Consider the following 20640-nt stretch of genomic DNA (forward strand, 5'->3'; position numbering starts at 1 on the left):
CAGGTCTCATCTCTCAGGTTTCCTGGCCTTCATATTCTATTCTTGCAGTCCATCCTGATGACAGCCACCAAGAGCTTCTCTATTTAAAAGTCTACCAAGACTGTCTTTCTCTGCTAGATTAAATCCGAGTCACTCAAGGCTCTTGAGGATAGAGTCCCTGACACCTTCTTAAGTCTTCAAATTCCTAAGTCACTCTTATTGCCCTTTCTTTTTTCCTTTCCTTTTTTTTTTTTCCCCGTCTGTTTGTCTTAGTTCAGTTTCATTTGTATTCATTCATATAGCCCTAATTCATTCTTCCTCTTCTCAGAAGTTCCTCCTAACTCTCCAGCCTGGGTTAAGTCCCACTTATATGCTTGTGTAGCATTTCCTGATTCCCTCTATCATTGCTTATATGTATACTGCTCTGGCTATATTTAAGCCCATGTCTCCCACCAGACAAGTTCATTGGAATAGAAACTCGCTCCCTTCTAAAGGCCAAGCACTCACCAGCAGGGGTCACTGTGGATTTGCTAAATAACTAAGAAGGCTTTCTGTTCCTCTAGGAGCACTTACAGGCTGAAACATCTATCTCATCTCAGTCTGCAAGGTAGCCTGCAAAGGGAGGAAGAAGGGAATTATCCCCATTTACAGAGAGAGAGGCAGCAGCTCACAGAGAAATGCACCGATATGGGGCTGCCCTCGAGGTCTGTGTGCTCTCCCCGCACCCAGAATGTTGCATTCCACAAAACAGACAAGTGGCCAATCATGGATGGATGGACACAAATCTTAACACAAGTAACTGACTATGCTAGCCAGGAGGTAGGAGACAGTTTTCAAGAAGAAAGAGCTCACCTAGAGGGAGCAGGTTTTCTGAGGCATTGATATAAATCACAGAAGTAAAGTGCTTAAAGTCCTTTTCCTTCACCTGTAGGAAGACATTTCAGGAAAAACACAACATTAGTTCCCTAAAGAGAACCTTGTTGAAGCTTCAAAGCTGCTGTCAGAATGAACAAAGACCTAAAGGGACAAGAGCCACCCTTAGTACAGAGCAGCTATGTGTTAAGGGCTGTGAGGGCTTTTCTGCTATGCTTTTTCTATTCTGAAATATTTCAAATGTAAGAAAAGCATAGTGATGGATACTCCAAAGACCTATCCAGTTTTAATAAACATGAATTTTTTGCTTGAAATTTCTTTAAAGATAGAAAACATTACAGAGGGTGACTATTGCCATCATAACCTCCCTCCAAGTTTCCCTCCCCAATCCCATAATAGCAATTTTGAATTGATGATCATCATTCCCATTCCTGTTGTATTATGTATAAATACCCAAATATGGGGGTAGATTCAGCAACCATAAATAGTGCTGTTTTCATGCTTTTTTTTTTTTTTTTTGTACCAGGGATTGAACACAGGGGCACTCGACCACTGATCCACATTCCTATCCCTATTTTATTTAGAGACAGGGTCTCACTGAGTTGCTTAGTGTTTTGCTGTTGCTGAGGCTGGCTTTGAACTCACGATTCTCTTGCCTCAGCCTCCTAGACCGCTGGGATTACTGTTTTCATGCTTTAAAACTTTCTATTAAGTAAATCATATGGTAGATATCTGTTCTGCAACCTGCCTTTTCACTCACTGATATGTTTTTGAGATTGACTTGTATTGATACATGTGGCTTTTTTTAAGAGAGAGAGAGAGAGAGAGACAGAGAGAGACAGAGAGAGAGAGAGAGAGAGAGAGAGAGAGAGAGAATTTTTTAATATTTATTTTTAGTTTTTGGCGGACACAACATCTTTATTTGTATGTGGTGCTGAGGATCGAACCCAGGCCACACACATGCCAGGCGAGCATGCTACTGCTTAAGCCACATCCCCAGCCCTACAGGTGGCTTTTTTGACATTATTTGTGTTGATACATGTAGCCCTAGTCCATCCATCTAAATTCCTTGATAGTGTTCCATTATTTGAGTATGTTAAAAGCTATCCTTTCCAAATGGATGCACATTTAATGTATTTCTAATTTTTCATTATTACAATAATTGTTTCTCTAATAATTGTTTTCTCTAATGATATACTCCTATCAGATTACTCTTGTGTTGGAAACTCAGTGTTATACAAGGAATTGCACTGGATCAAAATTCTACAGGGCAAACTAAAAAACCAGATTCATAAGGTAAGTTCCTTTAATTCATATCAAATGAGACAATGACAATACTGAATTGATAGCAAACAAAAAATTTGTTTCTGGATGGGTGCCATGCATGGTGCACACCTGTGATCCCAGGGGCTTAGGATGCTGAGACAGGTGGATCGCAAGTTCAAAGCCAGCCTCATTAATAGTAAGGTGCTAAGCAACTCAGTGAGACCCTATCTCTAAATAAAATACAAAATAGGGCTAGGGATGTGGCTCAATGGTCCAGTGCCCCTAAGTTCAATCCTCATTAACCCCCACCCAAAAAAAAGTTTGTTTCTGAGTACTGTTTTCATTCATTGAGTCTTTGCTGGCCTTTTCTGCCCTCCTTCCACATGACCATATTTTCAGCCCCCAGGGACTTCGGAGGCATAACAAATAAAACTAGAATAGCAAGTGCCACTTCAGATCTGGCTCATCCAACATCTTTGCTGCTGGCCTCACCTGGGATAACTTCAATCCACTCACGTTGATGCTGCACAGGTCTGATGGTTTCCTCACATGGTGGTGCTTCAGCTGGGACACAGGACAGAAAGTCAGCTCTTGAGGCCACAATAAAATGTAATTAATTAAGCTATTTTTGTTCTATGTTGTCTTATTTGGGAAAATCCCATAGTCTGTCATAATTTGCTTGTTAGTTTGTTCATTCATTCATTATTTTTAAAAATATTTTTCTTAAGTTGTAGATGGACACAATGACTTTATTTATTTTTATGTGGTGCTGAATATAAAACCCAATGCCACACACATGCTAGGTGAGCGCTCTACTATAAAAATTCTTTATTTATCTATTCATTCACCAAATATTTACTTAGCACTACTTTGGGCCATATCCTATGCTAAATATATTAACAAACTTTCTTCTAATCCTAACCACACCCTTTGACATAGGTAGCATTATCTTCCTTTTTAAATGAGGTTAAGAGATGTAAAGTGTCTTGCCTAAGATCCTACAGCTACTAATTGATAGATCTATGATTTGAATCCAAATCTGTAATCTTTAAACACTATGCTCTGTTGCCTACCACATCACACTACATAATAAAGAGAAGTAAATCCTAGCTTTGGAACTTCTATATGTGTTTAATGGAACCTCAATCCTTTGTTCTGTTAATTATGATACCTCTTTGTTATACTTAGTCTCTGAACTAAGTATTGGGAAGACAATGGAGAAAAAGCAGGAACATGTCATGACTTCATGGAGCTTACAATCTCTTGGGAAGCAAAGTAGCAAGCAAGCATTTATCAATGTGATAAATATTTTAAAGGAAAAATTCAGGATCCTATGGGAGACAGTAACAGGAGGTCCTAACTTCAGCCTGAAAATGAGGAAATACTTAAGAAAGTAAAATTCAGCTGAGACTTAAAAGCTAAATAGGAGTTGGTCCCATGAGAGTGGGTGGTAGGGACTGGCAAGAGAAAGTGAGGTGCTTTTGAGAGGATGAAAACCACAACAAAGTTAGAGAGGCAGTCCTTAGATCATGTGGGTCCATGTTGGCTCTGTGAAGAAGTGTGGGTTTTATTCAATAACCAATAGAAAGCTGTCAGAGATTTTTTTTTTGGCAGGGACTTATAGTAGTTTTATAAAAATTGGTAAGTCTGATACACATTGAAAAGGAAAAAAGTCTGATACACATTGAAAGGATGAAAGAACAGGAAACATCACTGTTGCAGGCATTGTTACCTTCCCAGTAATCACTTTTCTATACCTTCCTTATTACAAACACCAATGTTATTCACATTTCTCCAAGTGGATATGTTCTTAAGCCCCAGCTTCAAGGGATAAGTTTTAATCTGTCTAAGCCAGTCAGAGGTCTCATTCCTCTAATGGATGACTGTGATATAGGTCTGGCCAATGAGATACTGGCTGCTAAGTGTAGGGGTGGGTAACCAGAAAAATACTTCTAAAAATAGACATAAAGCAATGACCATCCCTTCTCTACTCTGAATATTATCCTCTATATGTAATGACTGGAATTGCTGCAGCCATCTTGGGACCATGAAGTCAATTAGCCCAAAGGACATATCAATGTCCTGAGATTGGCAGAGCAGAAAGATGGAAGGAACATGATTCTTGGAAGATGTTATGAAACCAGTAAATTAGTCTACACTAAACAATGTCTCTGGCTTGTTTTTATATGGAAAAAAAGCATCACAATTGGTTCAAACTAGTTAGAAAGTTACTGGATTATCCTAATAATAGATGATGGTGACCAAGTAAAGGATAATGACAGCAGAGATGAAAACACAGACTGATAACTCCTTATTAACTGCCAGGACTTGGATAGGAAGGAGAGGCCAGGATAAAGTGAAACCCTAGGTTATTGGCTTGGTAACTTGAGTAGACAGTAGTGCCAAAATAGAGATAGTATAGTAAATAATGGAAAAAGCAATTTCCTGGACTTGGAGTATGACAATTGTGTGGTAGTTCAATATGAATTGCCAGTGAAAAACTCAAGTGAAACTATCCAATAGGTAGTGTGGATACCTCATTACTTTAAAAAGCATTGATGTTGCTTCTGCCACCCAAAGTGGCAACTCAGGTAGCAAGCTATACTGATTAAATGTGGAAATGTATATGTATAGTCGTCCCTCAGTATCTGCTACATATTGGTTCCAGGAGGATGCTAAAGTCCCTTATATAAAATGGTACAATATTCATACATAATGTATGCACATCCTCCTACATACTTGAAACATCTTTAGATTACTTATAATATCTAGTACAATGTAAATGATAGATGAATAGTTTATACTGAACTTTTTAGGGAATAATGATAAGGAAAAAAAATCTGCATATGTTCTATACAGACAACATTTTTGTTTTGTTTTTTGTTTTTATGTTTTGAATCTGTGGATGTGGAAACTATTGACATGCAGGGCCAACTGTATTTGGATATGAGGAGGGGAAAGACCACTATGGAAAGTGTTTGTCCCTCCTCAGTACTGCTGTTTCAGTCTTCCTCATTCTCAATGAGAAATGGAAATAATGAAACTCCATACGTTCTGCAAAGAGCTGGTATTACCCAACTGAGGAAAGACAAAACCAACAAAATCTCTTTCAACCTCTGATCTATGCAGACACCCATCTCTTGGGAACCGTAAGTAGAATCTAGGAACAAAGTTGCTGCCAGAGAGTTCTTCTCAGGGAGCTTTGAGTGTTGGACTGGCCATTAATATTGACATACAAAATGTGTCTTTCTTTGTAACTCCATTGAAGCATTGCAGAAAGCAGATGTGAAATTACCTGCTCCGTCTCCCATACAGCCTCCCTGCTGTCTTCATAAAGCCTGGCCCAGGCTTCAAGTAATACCTAGTCAACTCTTAGCTTTCAGCAAGACATGAAAGCCAAAGACAATGACTGGGAAAGGAGGCCCTCCCAATCCCACTTGGTCCTGATGAAATCACTGCATGTCAGAACAGAACAGGAATCTTTCTACCTATTAGGTGTGGAATGGGATTCTCAGTGGACTCCTTCCCTGTAAACAACTTACTCCTTTGTCTCTCCAACTCAAACAAGAGATTTTATTTTAGAGTGTATAGGTCAGATTTCTAATCTTGGCCCAGCTACTTACGGGCCATAGTATCTCAGCAATAGCAATTTACCTCTTGGGGCCTTAGTTTTCTCATCTGCCCAATGACAACAATAATAGGGATGACAATACTGTGTCTATCTCATGGGGTGAACATAAAGAAGGCTTCCCATCTAAAGAAGTTTTGGGTCCCCCCATCATTCAGGCTGTATTTGCTAACACTACTCTCATAATTTGGAATAGGCTGTGGGTAGCTGTACCAGAGCAGAGCAACTCCTTGCCCCCAACTCCACCCTCTTCCTCAGCTGATGCTGCCAGCCACTCCAGGATGTGTTTGCTCTCACCAGAAAAGCACGATCCAGGAGATGTCCAGGAACGTCCCCTTGACTTTCCCGCTGAATCCTTTTCTTCCCCACACCATCAAAAGAAACCTTCTTTGAGCATTCCTGACCTTCAGTGGGTGCCTCAACCATTCCCTTGGGCTTCTTCTTGAGATTACCTTTCCGAGTCACTAACCAATGTCCTAGTCCTGTTGGGAAGATCAGTTCAGTGAGAAGGGGTACACTCCTCCAAAGCTGTGAGTGCAATTACAAGATAGTTATCTGTAACACTAAAATAAAAATTAGCTCTTGATTACATAATATACACCAGACTCTGCACCACTGCTGGGTAGGGGTGTTTACATATTTATCTCATTTAACTGGCACACAAGCCCAGTGAGGGACATATTACTGCCCTTATTTCAAAGATGAAAGGGCTTAGACTAAAAGAGGTAGAATAAACTGCCCAACTCTTTACATAATGTGTTTTATATCCAAACTCTACTGTTTCTTTGAGACCCAAGATCAAGTATTTCTTGTTCTGTAAAGTCTTCCCAATCCCCTCTTAGGAAAACAGGTCCCAGTTACTCCCTTATTGTCATCTCTTGGGTAAAACCAATGTGTGACCTTAATGGTGTCCATCTTCCCAGACCATCATGAAAGACTGTGTAAGGAACTCAAAATAGAAAAATGACAGGGCAGTTGGCATTTAAAACAAACAAGCAAATAAACAATAAATGTTCATTATCAAAAGAAGTGGGAAATTTATGTATGCAAAAAGAAGAGTATGAAGTTTACTGGTAAGTCCACCTACCAGAAACCTGCTTTCTCTTATATTAGCAGTTTATTTACTGACGGCCTTCATTGCAATTTGTGATTGTTTTATTTATTGCTTATTAGTATCCATCTCTCCTCCTAGAGTGGAAGCTCTGTAATAGCAGAGACTTAACCGGATTCCTTCATCTCAGTATTCCTGAGACCTGCATAGAGCTTATCATGTTGTGACTGTTGCTGAATGAGTGTCTTAATGAACTCTTGAGACATAGCAATACAATACAATAATCTATTTATACCTTTTATGGGCATCTACATTATTTTGGAAGCTAGGGTTATATGAATAAATAAAACAGAAGCCCTGACCCCCCAAAACTCAATAATATATTAAGTGCTCTGGAAGCCCAGAACATAAGCAGAATCTAGTAAATTGAAAGTAGTTCACTAATGGAGATTAAAAAAAAAAACAAAACAGGCGGTCTAGGCAGAGCGAAAAGAATAAGAAATAACTAGAGGTATGAAAGATCAGAACAGCATAGCTATGGAAAACAGTGTGGTGCCTCTAACACCAGCTCTTTTCTGAAGCAGCCCCTACCTTGCCTCAGGGGCTCCCTCCCCAATCTGATCACTGGTGCCAATCCTGCTTCTTTTGTGAGTCACTCTGGGCCTGGCAGTCCAAGTAACCAGTTTCACAAGCTGCCCCTAAAGTCCTGGGTATGGACTTTGATTCTCCCTTACCCTATCCTCATATCCTTGACTCCTGGAGACTTTTAAGTTGGTGCCAAAATTCTCAATGTGGCCAAAAGGTAAGGCCTGAAGTGTGTCAGGAGATCAACATGAGGAAAAAGAAATGAGGCTGGAGAGGTCAGCAGAGTCATGAAAAGTCCCCTAAGCCCGGTAAAGGGTTGGAATGGGGTAGCTTCTAGCAGAAAGGGGATCCAGAGAGAAGCTTTTTTGATTTGTTTGTTCCTCTGTAATTTTTCATTTTGAGATAATCTTAGACTTCCAGAAAAGTTTCAAAAATAATACAGTGTTCCCTTGCAGGCTTTACCCAGTTTCCCTAATGTTTACATCCCTAATGTTTTCATAACACAGATAATGAAACCAAGTGCTAAGATTTTGATATGTGATGTCCCCCGAAAGCTTCTGTGTTTCTGAAGGAACATTCAGAAGTGAAATGGCTGGACTATGTGAACTATAACCTAATCAGTCCACCCAGTTTGAATGGACTGGTGGTAACTATAGGCAGGCAGGGTGTGGTTGAAAGAGGTAGGTTACTCAGGGCATCTTCCCTGTGGCTCCTTCCCCACCCTCTCTGCTTCCTGACTCTGCCTGTGAGCTGAGAAGCTTTCCTCCACTGCTGCTCTTTTTTCACGATGTTCTGCTTCCTCTTGGATGCAGACCAATGGAATCAGCAACCTACGGACTGAGGCCTCTGACACCATGAGCCAAAATAAACGTTTCCTCTACTGTTATTCTTGTCAGGTATATTGTTCACAGCAATAAAAGAGCTGACTCAAACAGAAATTGATTCTGAGAAGCAGGGTTAATGCTGAGACTAACATGACCATGTGGTACAAAAGCCTTTGGAAATGGTTTGTGGGATGAATTTGGAAAAGTTTGGAAATGCAGGCTGGAAAAGCCTCAGCACATTGTAGACAGAGCTTAATGGGCAATCCCTATGGTTGTACAGAAGACCAAAATGCCAACAGGAATACAGACTCTGCTCATGGAGTTTCAGAGGGAAATGAGGATTCTCTTGGGAATTGGACTCGAGGCCATTTGTATTACATTTGGCAAAGAACTTATCTACATTGAGTTTCAGAGGAGACTTTGGACTTGGGCTTTGGGCAATGCTGACACTGTTAATCCCTGTGGGACTCTTGGGGTCTAAATGCATTTGCATTTTGAGATAGACTGAGATTGGGGGGGCAGGGGCAGAATATTATGGTTTTGAAATGAGGTGTCCCCCCAAAGCTCCTGTGTTTCTGCATGAATATTCAGAGGTGAAATGAGTGGACTGTATGGTAATTGCAGGCAAGTGGGGTATGGCCTGGAAGAAGGAATCTTCCCTGTGACCACTTCCATCCCCAGCCCTTCCCCTGCTTCCTGGCTGTCATGAGAGGAGCAGCTTTCTTTGCCATGCCCTTTCTCCATTATGTTCTATCTTACTCTGAACCCACAACATTAGAGTCAGTCATCTGCAAACCTTTGATACCATGAATGAAAATAAATTTTTCCTCCTATAAGTTTTTCTTGTTGGGTATTTTGGTCATAGCAATGTAAAAGATGACTAAACACCAAGTAATTAACATTGGTACAGTATTGTTACTAATCTGAGCCTTTCTTTGACTTTTGCCAGTTTTCTCACTAATGTCCTTCATCAGCTCCAAGGTCCAATCCAGGATCTCACATTGCATTTGGCTGTCATGGCTCCTTACTCTGTCTAATTCATGACAATTTCCCAGTCTTTCTTTTTCCTGTGTAATCTTGACACTTATGAAGAGTACTTGTCAAATATTTTTGTAAAATGTCTCTCAGTTTGTACTTGTTTGATGTTTTTTTCCCGCAAGATTAGATTAAGGCTTTGCACTTGGCAAAGCTACCACAGAAGCAAAGTTGTGCCTTTCTCAGAGCATCATTTCAGAGAGTTCATAAGGTCACTGAACCCTATTTCTGGTGATGTTAATTTTGATCAGTTAAAGTGGTCTCTGCCTGGTCTCTATACTGAGAAGTTACTATCTTTCCCTTCAAAATTAACTAATATACATTAAGGTTAATAAAATGTCCTGTTTCTCATCAAACTTACTTTATCATTTGCGATAGTTATATGTCAGCTTCACTAGGGTATAATATACAGTTATTCAGTCAAACATCAATCTAGGAATTGCTGTGATGATATTTTGTAGGTGTAACTAATATCTACAATCACTTGGTATTTAGTAAGAGACTGTACTTGATAGTGGAGGTGGCTATCACTCAATCCATTGAAAGACCCTATGAGCAAAAGCTGAGGTTTCTCCTTCAAGTTTTCCTGGAAGAAAAAGAAATCTTAACTCAAAACTATAGCATTAGCTCTTTCTCAGAGGTTCTCCATCTCTCTCTCTCCCCCCCCCCCACCAACTAGTCCTGATTCTCTGAGAACTCTGAGACAACATCCATGGTTGTTACCTGCAAAAAATTACTATGTTTGAATAGTGATTTCCTATTTCATTTTTTCTACATTTATTAATTGGATTATATTGTAAGGAAGGGCTTTTCCTTCTCCCCCATTTACTTATTCAAATACTTATTTGCATCAGTGTGGACTCATGAATATTTATTTATCCTATGGTTTACAATATACTTCTACCGTTATTTATTTGATTGCCCAGATTATTCCAGCTTTGGCCATAAGCTCTCTTGTTTGGTTCCTGTTTCCTTTCAACCTGCTCCTGTCATTTTTCTGAGTACTTCTTTATTTTCTGGCATCACAAGCTGTTCCAGGCTCAACTTGTATTTTTTCCTGCCCCAGCCCTGCAAACATCGTTTTCTCTGAGGATCCCTTGTTCCTTTCAGCGCAGACAATATTTAGAAACCATGATCTAAGCAATAGTTACGTTCTTCACTACTGAGGTGTTGTTGCTCTCAGTGGACAAACATATCTATACAACACACATAGATATATGCCTATATTTATTTCTGTATCTCTCCATCTGTAGTGAGTGTGTGTGTGTGTGTGTGTGTGTGTGTGTGTGTGTGTGAGAGAGAGAGAGAGAGAGAGAGAGGAAGAGAGACCAACCATGAATTTATACTGATAAGCTCCATTGGAAGCAGGGGCCAGGGAAGGTTCCTATGTGAAAAATAAAATATTCAAGAGAAGTGGGGAGAAAAAAATGGAGAAGAAAGTTCTTCCAACATTCTATGTAAGTTGTTTCCCCTTGTCTAAGGTTTCTGTGGTTTCAGTTACTGGCAATCAATAGCACTCTGAAAATATTATATAGAAAATTCCAGAAATAAATAATTCACAAGTTTTAAACAACTTTTAGTATACTATATTGTTAAAATTGTTCTGTATGACAATTATAACAATGTATATGTTAATCTCATATTATATCTAATTTTTATAAACCAAACTAGGGTTCCACAGTTTCAGGTATCTACTGAGGTCTTAGAACATATCCCCCACAGATAAGAGGGAACTACTTTCTACTTATAGTGACTAATAAGTCACTTACTCTAGCATAAACAAGATGTACTTCTCTCTTGTCCTACCCTTTCAAAGCAACAAATACAATTCATTTATATGACCATAGTCCATCTACAGGTTTCTGCTCACTGTTAGGAAGAGTTCCTGCTCCATGGGGAGCTTTTAACTACATAAACATTTGAAATTCTATTCAGCAGAAGTCAAGCTTAAGCCACTTTATTTAGAAACTGGGTAGAATATCATCAATAAGAGACAAAGGCAGAAAGATACACACAAGAAAGAATGAAGGCTGGGATAGTCAGATAACTTATTGGAAAAAGTAGGAGAAGGATGGTGCTTCATGGATGGAAAGAGTTTGGCTAATTGGAATGAAGGCTAGAACATTCAGGGAAAATAAAAAAGCCACATGAAAATAGCACTGTGGAATAGGGTATGGGAATGGGTTCATAGAAGACAGTAAGGGCAGGTTATGCTGGGAATGACAGAATACCTGCTAAAGGAGTCAGGCAGGAGAGCCACTGAACAAAAGTGGGCACTGTAGTTAAATGCACGCTATAGAAGTCTCACTGGGAAAGATGGGATAGGAGGGGCTGGGACTGGGGATCAGTGGTAGAGCACTTGCCTAGAATGTGTGAGGCACTGGATTAGATCCTCAGCACCACATAAAAACAAATAAAAGAAAGTTCATTGACAACTAAAAAATATTTTAAAAAAGATGGATGAGAGGGTATAGGCTGGCGGGGAGGGGCAGGAAGGAGTAAAAAGGCCGGAAAGGAGGACATGATATGAGGAGCAGTGTGAAGCAGGAGCGGATGTGAGGAAAAGGTACCAATCTGAGAGTCACCTGACCTTCCTCTGGTATCCGAAGTAGACTTTTGGCTGGAAAGCAGTTGCTGACGTAAGGCTTCCCTTCATCCAGCTTGTAGACTCCAGAGGAGGCCATCTCCCTGAGGGCCGGCAAGGACAGTAAGGAATCAGAAGAGCAAGAAGGGGCAGCAGAGCTCTCTCACCCCAACGTAACTTATGAGCCCACCACCATGTCTTCCATCTGAGGCCCAGGAGGCCCACTGCCCTGCTTTAGAAATGGCCTGGCCATTTAGATGAAGAGGGAGACAAGGCCCTGGGTTCCCACCTCAAATCAGTCCCAATACAGATAGTAGAAAGAGCATTGCCTTTAGGCTCAGACAGACCTGGTTTGATTCCCAGCTCTGTCTTAACCTTATTATGACTGAGCAAGTTACTCTTATCCTTCTGCACCTCAGTTTCCTCACCTGTAAAACAAGGGTGATAATCCTACCATAATAGAGATATGAGAGGGTCAAGTAAGAAAGGTGCCCAACACATTTTAAGTCATCACTAGAACTTATCTATGTTTTAACAGAGTTGAGAGAAAAGGGGGCTCATATTATAATAACAGATGATATTCATGGGATTTGAAACAAATACATAGGATTTGAGGAATGAATTGAGTTTACTGATAGAAAGATAAATATTCCAAACAGAAAGAGCCATATGATGGACAGCGTATGTTTTAACAGAGTTGAGAGAAAAGGGGGCTCATATTATAATAACAGATGATATGTTCATGGGATTTGAAACAAATACATAGGATTTGAGGAATGAATTGAGTTTATTGATAGAAAGATAAATATTCCAAACAGAAAGAGCCATATGATGGACAGCATGGTGGTGTGCAGTAAAGAAACAACCAATATCAGGAAGGGCAAGGATGTGTGTTTGGGAGTGTTGGACAGTAAGGCTGGACAGAAAGGATTGTGCCTGCTCCTGACAGGCATTTATGTCAGGCTAGGAGCTCAGGCTTTATCCTGTAGGTGACTGAGATCCATGAATGATTTCTGAGCTGAATAGAGCCATGACTCAAGCTGTGCTTTTAGCAAAAAAGGCCTGACAAAAATAGTAGTAAAGTGACTGGCAACTGTGACTGCAGGTAGGGGAGGATTATGGCAACTCCAGGGTGAGCTGAGGAGGGTCCATGTAGACAACTGAAGAACTAAAGAAAGAAAAAGAAAAAGAAAAAAAAGGAAGGAAGAGAGGGAAAGGAAAAAGAGGAATAAGAGCAACTGGAAGTATGAGCACTAAGGAGGAGCAGTCCCTGGAGGATTCTGAAAAAATTTTTAGAGAAGTAGAAGGACCTAGAGGTAGAAGGTGGGCAGGGAGCAGTCAGATAAATGAAAGGAAGTGAAGAGCTAAGAAGCTGGGTAAGGTGAGGCTGTGAGGATGTAGGAGGTCAGTTTCCAGGGAAGGATAGAATTAAAGTCTGACTTTCACTATGTATGGAAGAGTAAGTAGAAGGTGAAGAAGTGCACAAAGTGAGTGTAAGTTTTCCAAGAAGGTTGACTCTGAGAGAGAGAGAGAAGAGATTCAGCTGGGAAGGAAGGCAAAGTCAAGAGATGGGTAGACAGCAGGGCAAGACAGAGGAAGTGAGCGTGGTGCCTTGGGAGCCTTTAAGGAGGCACTTGCTTTCTCTCAGAGGGGATAAACGCAATGTCAGCACTTGCCTCCACCCTTGTCCTGGCCAGCACCACTACAGAGCATGGACTCTGGCATTACACTACACAGGTTCGAATCCAGCTACACCACTTAACTAGCTGTGTGGCCTTGGGCATGTCACTTAACTCCTCTATGCCTTTGAAATGTAAACAATAAGTAAACCGACTTCATAAGGCTATTTTGATGATTAAATGAGAAAATGCTTGTGAAAGGACTTAGAATAGTAACTTGCACATAGCTAGCACATATTGATAATTTTTTTATTATGATGGTTATTAACAGTCTACATCTATAGACTGAGAAGAAGAAGTGGTAAGGGAGGAAATATTCAGAGTATAGGGGAAAGATGGGCAGGCCTATGGAGCCATCCCTGAAGGAGAAGGAGGAAGGGGAGGGGTACCTCCATTGGTGGAAGGGAGGGAGGCGAGGCTCCCTCAGGGACAGTGTGATGGGGAATAGATTTCAAATATCCCATTTGCCCTATTTCCTTACACCTCAAGAATAAAAAGGGCACAAAGGAAATAACTTTTCACTTCCTATCTGCTATGTATGCATGTGCCCACATGTACATGCACAGAAGTTGAGAAGAGAGTATGGTTCTGACTCTAGGGCCTGACTCAAGCTTTTCTTCATTAAATATTCTTCTCTTTAAAGAGTTGGATACAAAAATAATTCTTCAAAGAAGTAAATACCCCCAAACATAATTATATTTATCATTTGTCATTTAAGGATTATGAAGTCAACAAATTTGTTAAGAAAAAATTTAACTTTGCTACAGACTGTGAGTTTATTTTATTGGTGTGTTATAATTATACATTATAGTGAGGTTAATTATGCCATGTTTGTACATGTACATGACATAACTTGATCAATCTCATTCCCTTTTCCCTTTCCTTCCCTTTCTCCTTCCCCTCAACAATCTAATATCAGATCTCACAAAACCCTACATTTAGAGGAGTTAGCCAGGCCACAAGAAAAGTGATGAAAGCTGGATGTGGGAGAAGGGAGGGAAAGTGGGGAAGTGGGAGTGAGTGTGCACATGCCTAGAAGCAGCTACTGTTCAGCTGGCACCAATGGTCGCTATGCAAAAATGTAAGTCAATGTTACCAGATCTTCCCATTTTTTCCAGAGACATCTGCCTTTTATGTGATATCCCTTGATTATTTGAGTGTCCACAACTAATCTGCCATTTGAAACAACATGCAGCCAAACCAAACATATCTGGGAATGAGATTCAACTCACTTTGTTTTTTCTAATTGAAGGTTTTTTGTCTTCATAGTGTGGGAATCAAACAATGTCTTATTTAAAAAAAAAAAACAAAAAACAAAACTCCCATTACTTGGCTTTTCAAATTTAGTAACAAACATTTCCTTTTGTATGTAAATGCACACTTGGGCACTATCCAGGGCAGCCTGGACATCATCCTAGACCTAGCGCCTGGCTTTTTTATCCCATACATTTAACTGGTCATTGAGCTGTGACTGTTTTGACTCCTATGCTGTTGTCATGTTCTACTCTTCTCCATCTCCACGTTCAGCTTATCCAACTAGACTACTGCAACTGTCTTCTGACTGGGTGCCCACTGGGTAGAAGGGCAGATCCCTGAGCCTTCCCCCTGCCCCCCCAATACTGGAGATTAAGCTCAGGGTCTCATGCAGCTAGGCAAGTACTCTACTATGGAGTTACACCCCCTTCTGAGCCTAGTCTTGAAGGTCCCTGGTGTCCAGAGTCCTAACTTTTTCAGTTCCTGTCAGTCCTGCCCAATTCGGGCTTTTAAGGTCATTTTCTTTTTCTTTTTTTTTTTTACATATTTATTTTTTAGTTGGACACAATAGCTTTATTTATTTATTTTTATGTGGTGCTAAGGATCGAACCCAGGGCCTTGCATGTGCTAGGTGAGCGCTCTACGGCCTGAGCCACAACCCCAGCCCCTATGAGGTCATTTTCAATATCCAAAGCACACCATTCACATTTGGTCTTCACAGTTTTTGTTCTTGATGTTTGTTCAGCCTTAAAATCCTTTTCCTTCTTATCCACTTGGCTGATCCTTTCTTTTAACATTCAGTACCAGTGCCACCTTCAAAAACCTAAGTTTCTTAAACTTTGAGCTCTTACAGTTTTCTCTTTAGAGGGTTCTAGCCATTCCCAAATCTGCTATGGGACATCTTCAGACAATTTGAGATAGCAAAGATTTAGAAATCTGCAAGTTCCTGGCTGGGGTAAGGGAGGCCATATGAAAAATGTAGGATCATGAAATGGAGGATTTGGGATTATTAGTTCAGTACAAGGCAGGAGCAGGGTGGAAAAGTGGGATCAAGGTGTCCTGAGAAAAAGTTTCCTGGAAGTGACTGATATGAAAAGTTAACTGGTGCAGTAGGAAGCTTAAGTTGGAATCTAATTTCCAAGACTAAGTTCAATGAATTGGGAAAATCATTTTTACCTCTTTGTACCTCAGATGAGAATAAAAATTCTGTGTCTCAGAGAACTGTAGTAAGAATTAAATGAAATAATGAATAACATGAATAGAAAAAAGCATATTTCTATATCCAGTTCAGTTGTCATCCTTTCCATAAAGCTTTCACTGACATTTCTAGGGGGAAATAATTGTGCTTTTGCTAAGCTCTGGTGTTATTTCTTCAGTTTACTTATTATTCACATTTCATAGACTGGGAGATTTATATATCATAAGATTAATAAAATTCACAAGGAGGTCCTTCAAGGACTACAAACCAAGTTTGGAAACATGTCCAAACATGTCCAATGGTCTCTCTTCACCCTTGGAACCTAGTTTATAAAAAGTACCCAATAGACATGTGTGAACCAAATGAAGAATAGGATGGGACTCATGGGTGTATGACTCTCAAGCTCCTTAATGGAAAGGACAACATATATATGGTATTCAATAATCTATCCCTAATACAGCATCTGGCACATAACATATTCCATAACTACCTATGGAAGAAATGAATAAAGGTTGGTATTTCCTTTGGTTTACTATGGGGCACTATAAAATTTCTAATCCCTAACCTCCCTGGCAAAGGGTTGGAGGCTTTTCTCATGTGTTCTTTTTTTTTTTTTTTTAAGAGAGAGAAGGGAGGGGAGAGGGAGAGGGAGAGGGAGAGGGAGAGGGAAGGGGGAGGCGGGAGAGAGGGAGAGAGGGAGAGAGAGAGAGAGAGAGAGAGAGAATTTTAATATTTTTATTTTTTAGTTTTTGGCAGACACAACATCTTTGTTTGTATGTGGTGCTGAAGATCGAATCCAGGCCGCACACAGGCCAGGCGAGCATGCTACCGTTTGAGCCACATCCCCAGCGCCTTCTCATGTGTTCTTATGATATCCCATACTTCTACTAGTATATATGGTACTTATTACTTTATTGTAATTGTTTACTCCCCTCATCAATTTCCCACTTGTTTATGGGGCCTTTAATTACTTATTCACCTATGTCACTCTGGTACCTGGCAGAACCTAGAACTCACAAAAAATATGTTGGGAAGATTAATGGGTAGGTGAATGGATAGGAATAGATTCAGATTCAATCTGTCTTTCAGGAAATCTCTCTAGTGACCAACTACACCTATCTGCTAGAAAGATAAATGAAAAGAATGAATGAGTAAATCACTGGCCAAGAAATGTTAAAGATAATGACTGCTTGAGAAGTTTCCAGTAACTTTTAGAATATTGAACCTGGCTTCAGGTCTACACAGTACTTACTTGATCTTTGACTTTGGGAATAGCCCTTTGACTTCTTTTTTTTTGTGCTTCTTGACCTGTTTCTTTACCTGTAAAATAGATATTATAATTCCTCTTAGTCTGTCATTCAGAATTTTTTTTTAGAGAGAGAGAAAGAGAGAGGGAGGGAGGGAGGGGGGGGGAGAGAGAGAGAGAGAGAGAGAGAGAGAGAGAGAGAGAGAGAGAAAGAGAGAGAGAGAGAGAGAGAATATTTTAATATTTAAATTTTAGTTTTTGGCAGACACAACATCTTCGTTTGTATGTGGTGCTGAGGATGGAATCCGGGCCGCACGCATGCCAGGCGAGCATGCTACCACTTGAGCCACATCCCAGCCCTGTCATTCAGAATTTTTGAACTTTGTTATAAATTATATCCTACTGTGATCCTCTGGTCCAAAATTTGTCTTGCAAGGGCCTAGGGGAAAAACCATAAGATAAAAGATTCAAGAAATAGCTAGATATAGATACAGACAGAGACAGAGGCACAGATGGGAAGAGGAATAGAAAGATAGTTTTTAATGACAATGAAGTATGGCTGGATTGTTTAAATAAGATATAAAAAGCGCAAAGGAGATCATTTACATGATCATTTAAATGAAACAAATTTCTATAAGATAAAAATAGTGAAGTCTCCCTCAAGGGCAGGGACTAACTGCTTTTGTTGCTAATGTATTCCCAGTAGCCAGCACAATGGTTGTTTCTTAGTAGGCACTCAATAAAATAGGTGTTAAGTGAATGAACATTTCAGTAACAACACTTTCACTGTACTCTGCTGTTAGGTCCTTGAATAAAGTCCCAGTTTTCTCTTGAATTAAAAAAAATAGTGAAGTCAAAGTTGAAAGATAAGATTTGGTCTGGGAACAGATACTATTATGCATATAATGCAAAGGAAAATCAAACTCAAGCATACAGACCCAGACATAACTAATAAAAATTCCAATTTCCTATAAGGACTATTAGGTGAGAAGGTGTGGATCTATAACTAATGGGCCAAGGGGGGACATAACTCCCAGGTGAGATTTGCTAGAAAGTAATACTAAGGGAAGTGTGAACTTTATGGTAGAAAACCAAAAGTTTCTGACTTGAGGCTGCCTGTCTGGTTAAAGTCAGTTACCTCCAGTCTCTATCTCAAACTTGAAACTCATGCTAATCTGACTGTAGTACCTCCTGTCTTCAAAACATAAATATATATTCTCTTTCTCTTGTGCAGGTATATGTGCACACATACAAAGAGGCAGGAATATTCTCATCTGCTTCTGCACATATGTTCTTGTTTAATTTCTTTGAGACATCACACTTCTATGCTTATTTTTTTGTCCAGCTCATAGACAACTTTCGTGTACCTCCTAGGTCTCAGGTTGACCCTTCTCTGTGCTACCACCTCAGGCCCACTTCTTAAGGAAGAACAGGATGGCACCCATAGGATGGGACTCTGCCACACTGTAATCTTAGCTGTAAGCAATATTGCATGTAGAATTCACATTTTCAGAGTGACAAATGTTTGCCAGTGTACCGCCTCAGGCCCACTTCTTAAGGAAGAATAGTGTGGGATCCATAGGATGGGACTCTGCCACACTGTATTATAACAGCCTGCTTCCTTGACTGTTCCTCTCCCCCAACCTCAGGCTGAGTCCTTCCAAAACCTGGCCTGGGTCCTACTTATCTCTATTCCCAGAACTTCATACAAGATTTGGCCTACAAAGGAGTCTAAATGAGTGTTAACTGTACTTAACTGAGCCACAAACAAAATGTTATAGGAGCACTTCATTCTATACGTAAAAAAGGAAAAACAAAGGTCAGGAAAGATTTCACAAAGCAAGTGACATTAGAGTTGGATATTTAAAAATGAGAAATGACATCATATGTGGAAGTTAGAAAGAAAAAGGGAAAAGAAATGTGGGGAGGGACCTCATGAAAATTTAAGGGAGATCAGTAGACTAAAGGAAATGGGGGGAGGGAAAGGGGAAATAGTGGGGAATTATATTGGCCAAATTATTCATATTGTATGCATGCACAAATATGTAAAAACAAATCCCACTGTTATGTACAATTATATTGCACTGAAATAAATGTGAAAAATGAGAAATTACAAAAGATGAACAGCAACAACAAAGAGCTACAGAAGAATCCATCCAAGTGGCCTTCCTCTCCCAACAGAGGTGAAGAAATCTAATCTGATATTATTTAATGGTCATTATTTTCATATGAATGTTAACTTTTTCAAGACAGGTTTTTGTCCATTTTATTCAGAGATGTATCCTGACTGACTAGAACAGGGCATGCTCCATATTAAGCAATTCATTAAGAATTTGTTCCATTTGGATACTTATGACAGGGACACAGGGATTAAAAAAAAAAGGTACAATGAAATGTAACAGAGTATAATGTAATACTACTGTGTGATAACTCTAGGTCTCTAGAGTAGTAATTGATTTTATCCCTCCCTTCCTCCCTTCCTTCCTTTTGTATTGTGGATGGAATCCAGGGACCTTTTACCACTGAGCTACATCTCCAATTCTTTTTTGTTTTACTTTTTTTGAGACGAGCTCTTGCCAAGTTGCTGAGGGGCCCCCTAAGTTGTTGAGGATGGCCTTTACTTGTGATCCTCCTGCCTCAACCTCCTGAGTCACTGGAATTACAGGTGTGTATCACCAAGCTGGCTCAACCAGGTGTATTGTGTTCCCTTTGTATTCTTTAGTACAATGCCAGGTAATATTGGTGCTCAATAAATATTTGTGGAAAACCTTTGTGGAAAAATAAATTGATAATTGATTAAAATCTAGAATATGACTATATCCTAAAATTGTAAAAGCTCTAACAAAACACAACAACAACAACAACAAAACCTGGCTTCAAACTGGGTTTTGATACATACAGTTTCTTCATCTGACAGGGTGGTTCTGGCCTGGCAAACATTTATCACTCCGAAATGTGAATTCTACATGCAATATTGCTTACAGCTAAAATGACAGTCGCTTGAGAGAATAATCGGTTAAGTGCCCTAACAGGTAGGAAAGGATGAAGGATAGCTCTATCCTCGCTCCTTTGGAGACTCCACATCTGGGGCGGGAAGACTAAGTTACGCAAATGAAGTTTCCAGCCGCACCTGCCTCCGCCGTCGCTTCCGCCTTCGAGGGGTCCGCGGAGGCGACGACCGGGTCAGGCGGGACGCGCGCCTGCGAGGCTCGCGGAAATCTCGGAGCTGCTCCACGGTGGCGCTTGCCACTACCTTCCTTACTCCTTAGTAACCGCGACGCCGCGGCTGGCCGTGTAGGCAGCAACCGGCAGCCGGAGCTTCTAACTACAAGTCCCGGCAAGCTCCGCGGTCACTTCCGCTTATAACCTCGCGTCATCTCGCCCCGAACTACGGATCCCGAAGGACTCCGAGCGGCGCGTCACGCCGGCAAATTCAGC

At 40.3% G+C, this 20640-nt stretch overlaps 1 protein-coding gene and 1 long non-coding RNA gene across 6 annotated transcripts in view; one reads left to right on the forward strand and one right to left on the reverse strand.

Moving 5' to 3' along the window:
* Nucleotides 1-2741, forward strand: part of LOC110597920 (uncharacterized) — a 31026-nt gene extending 28285 nt beyond the window's left edge. Inside the window, exons 3-4 of the long non-coding RNA XR_002483721.3 lie at nt 2060-2148; nt 2518-2741. This is a non-coding gene — a long non-coding RNA (uncharacterized LOC110597920). The remainder of the gene's footprint in view (nt 1-2059; nt 2149-2517) is intronic.
* Xrra1 (X-ray radiation resistance associated 1) overlaps nt 1-20541 on the reverse strand; it is a 63069-nt gene extending 42528 nt beyond the window's left edge. For 3 of the 5 annotated variants that reach the window (XM_078046672.1, XM_040284942.2, XM_021725091.3), the window contains exons 1-6: nt 20333-20541; nt 17209-17276; nt 11832-11929; nt 6044-6228; nt 2611-2682; nt 832-904 (exon numbers count right to left, since the gene is read on the reverse strand). In XM_078046672.1, coding sequence (XP_077902798.1) covers nt 832-904; nt 2611-2682; nt 6044-6228; nt 11832-11925 — 424 coding nt within the window. In that variant the 5' untranslated portion in view covers nt 11926-11929; nt 17209-17276; nt 20333-20541. The remainder of the gene's footprint in view (nt 1-831; nt 905-2610; nt 2683-6043; nt 6229-11831; nt 11930-17208; nt 17277-20332) is intronic. The other 2 variants (XM_040284943.2, XM_040284945.2) reach the window with 2 other exon arrangements.
* Between the last annotated feature and the right edge of the window lie 99 nt (nt 20542-20640).

Source organism: Ictidomys tridecemlineatus, chromosome 4 (assembly GCF_052094955.1).
Source record: "Ictidomys tridecemlineatus isolate mIctTri1 chromosome 4, mIctTri1.hap1, whole genome shotgun sequence".
Lineage (NCBI taxonomy): Eukaryota > Metazoa > Chordata > Mammalia > Rodentia > Sciuridae > Ictidomys > Ictidomys tridecemlineatus.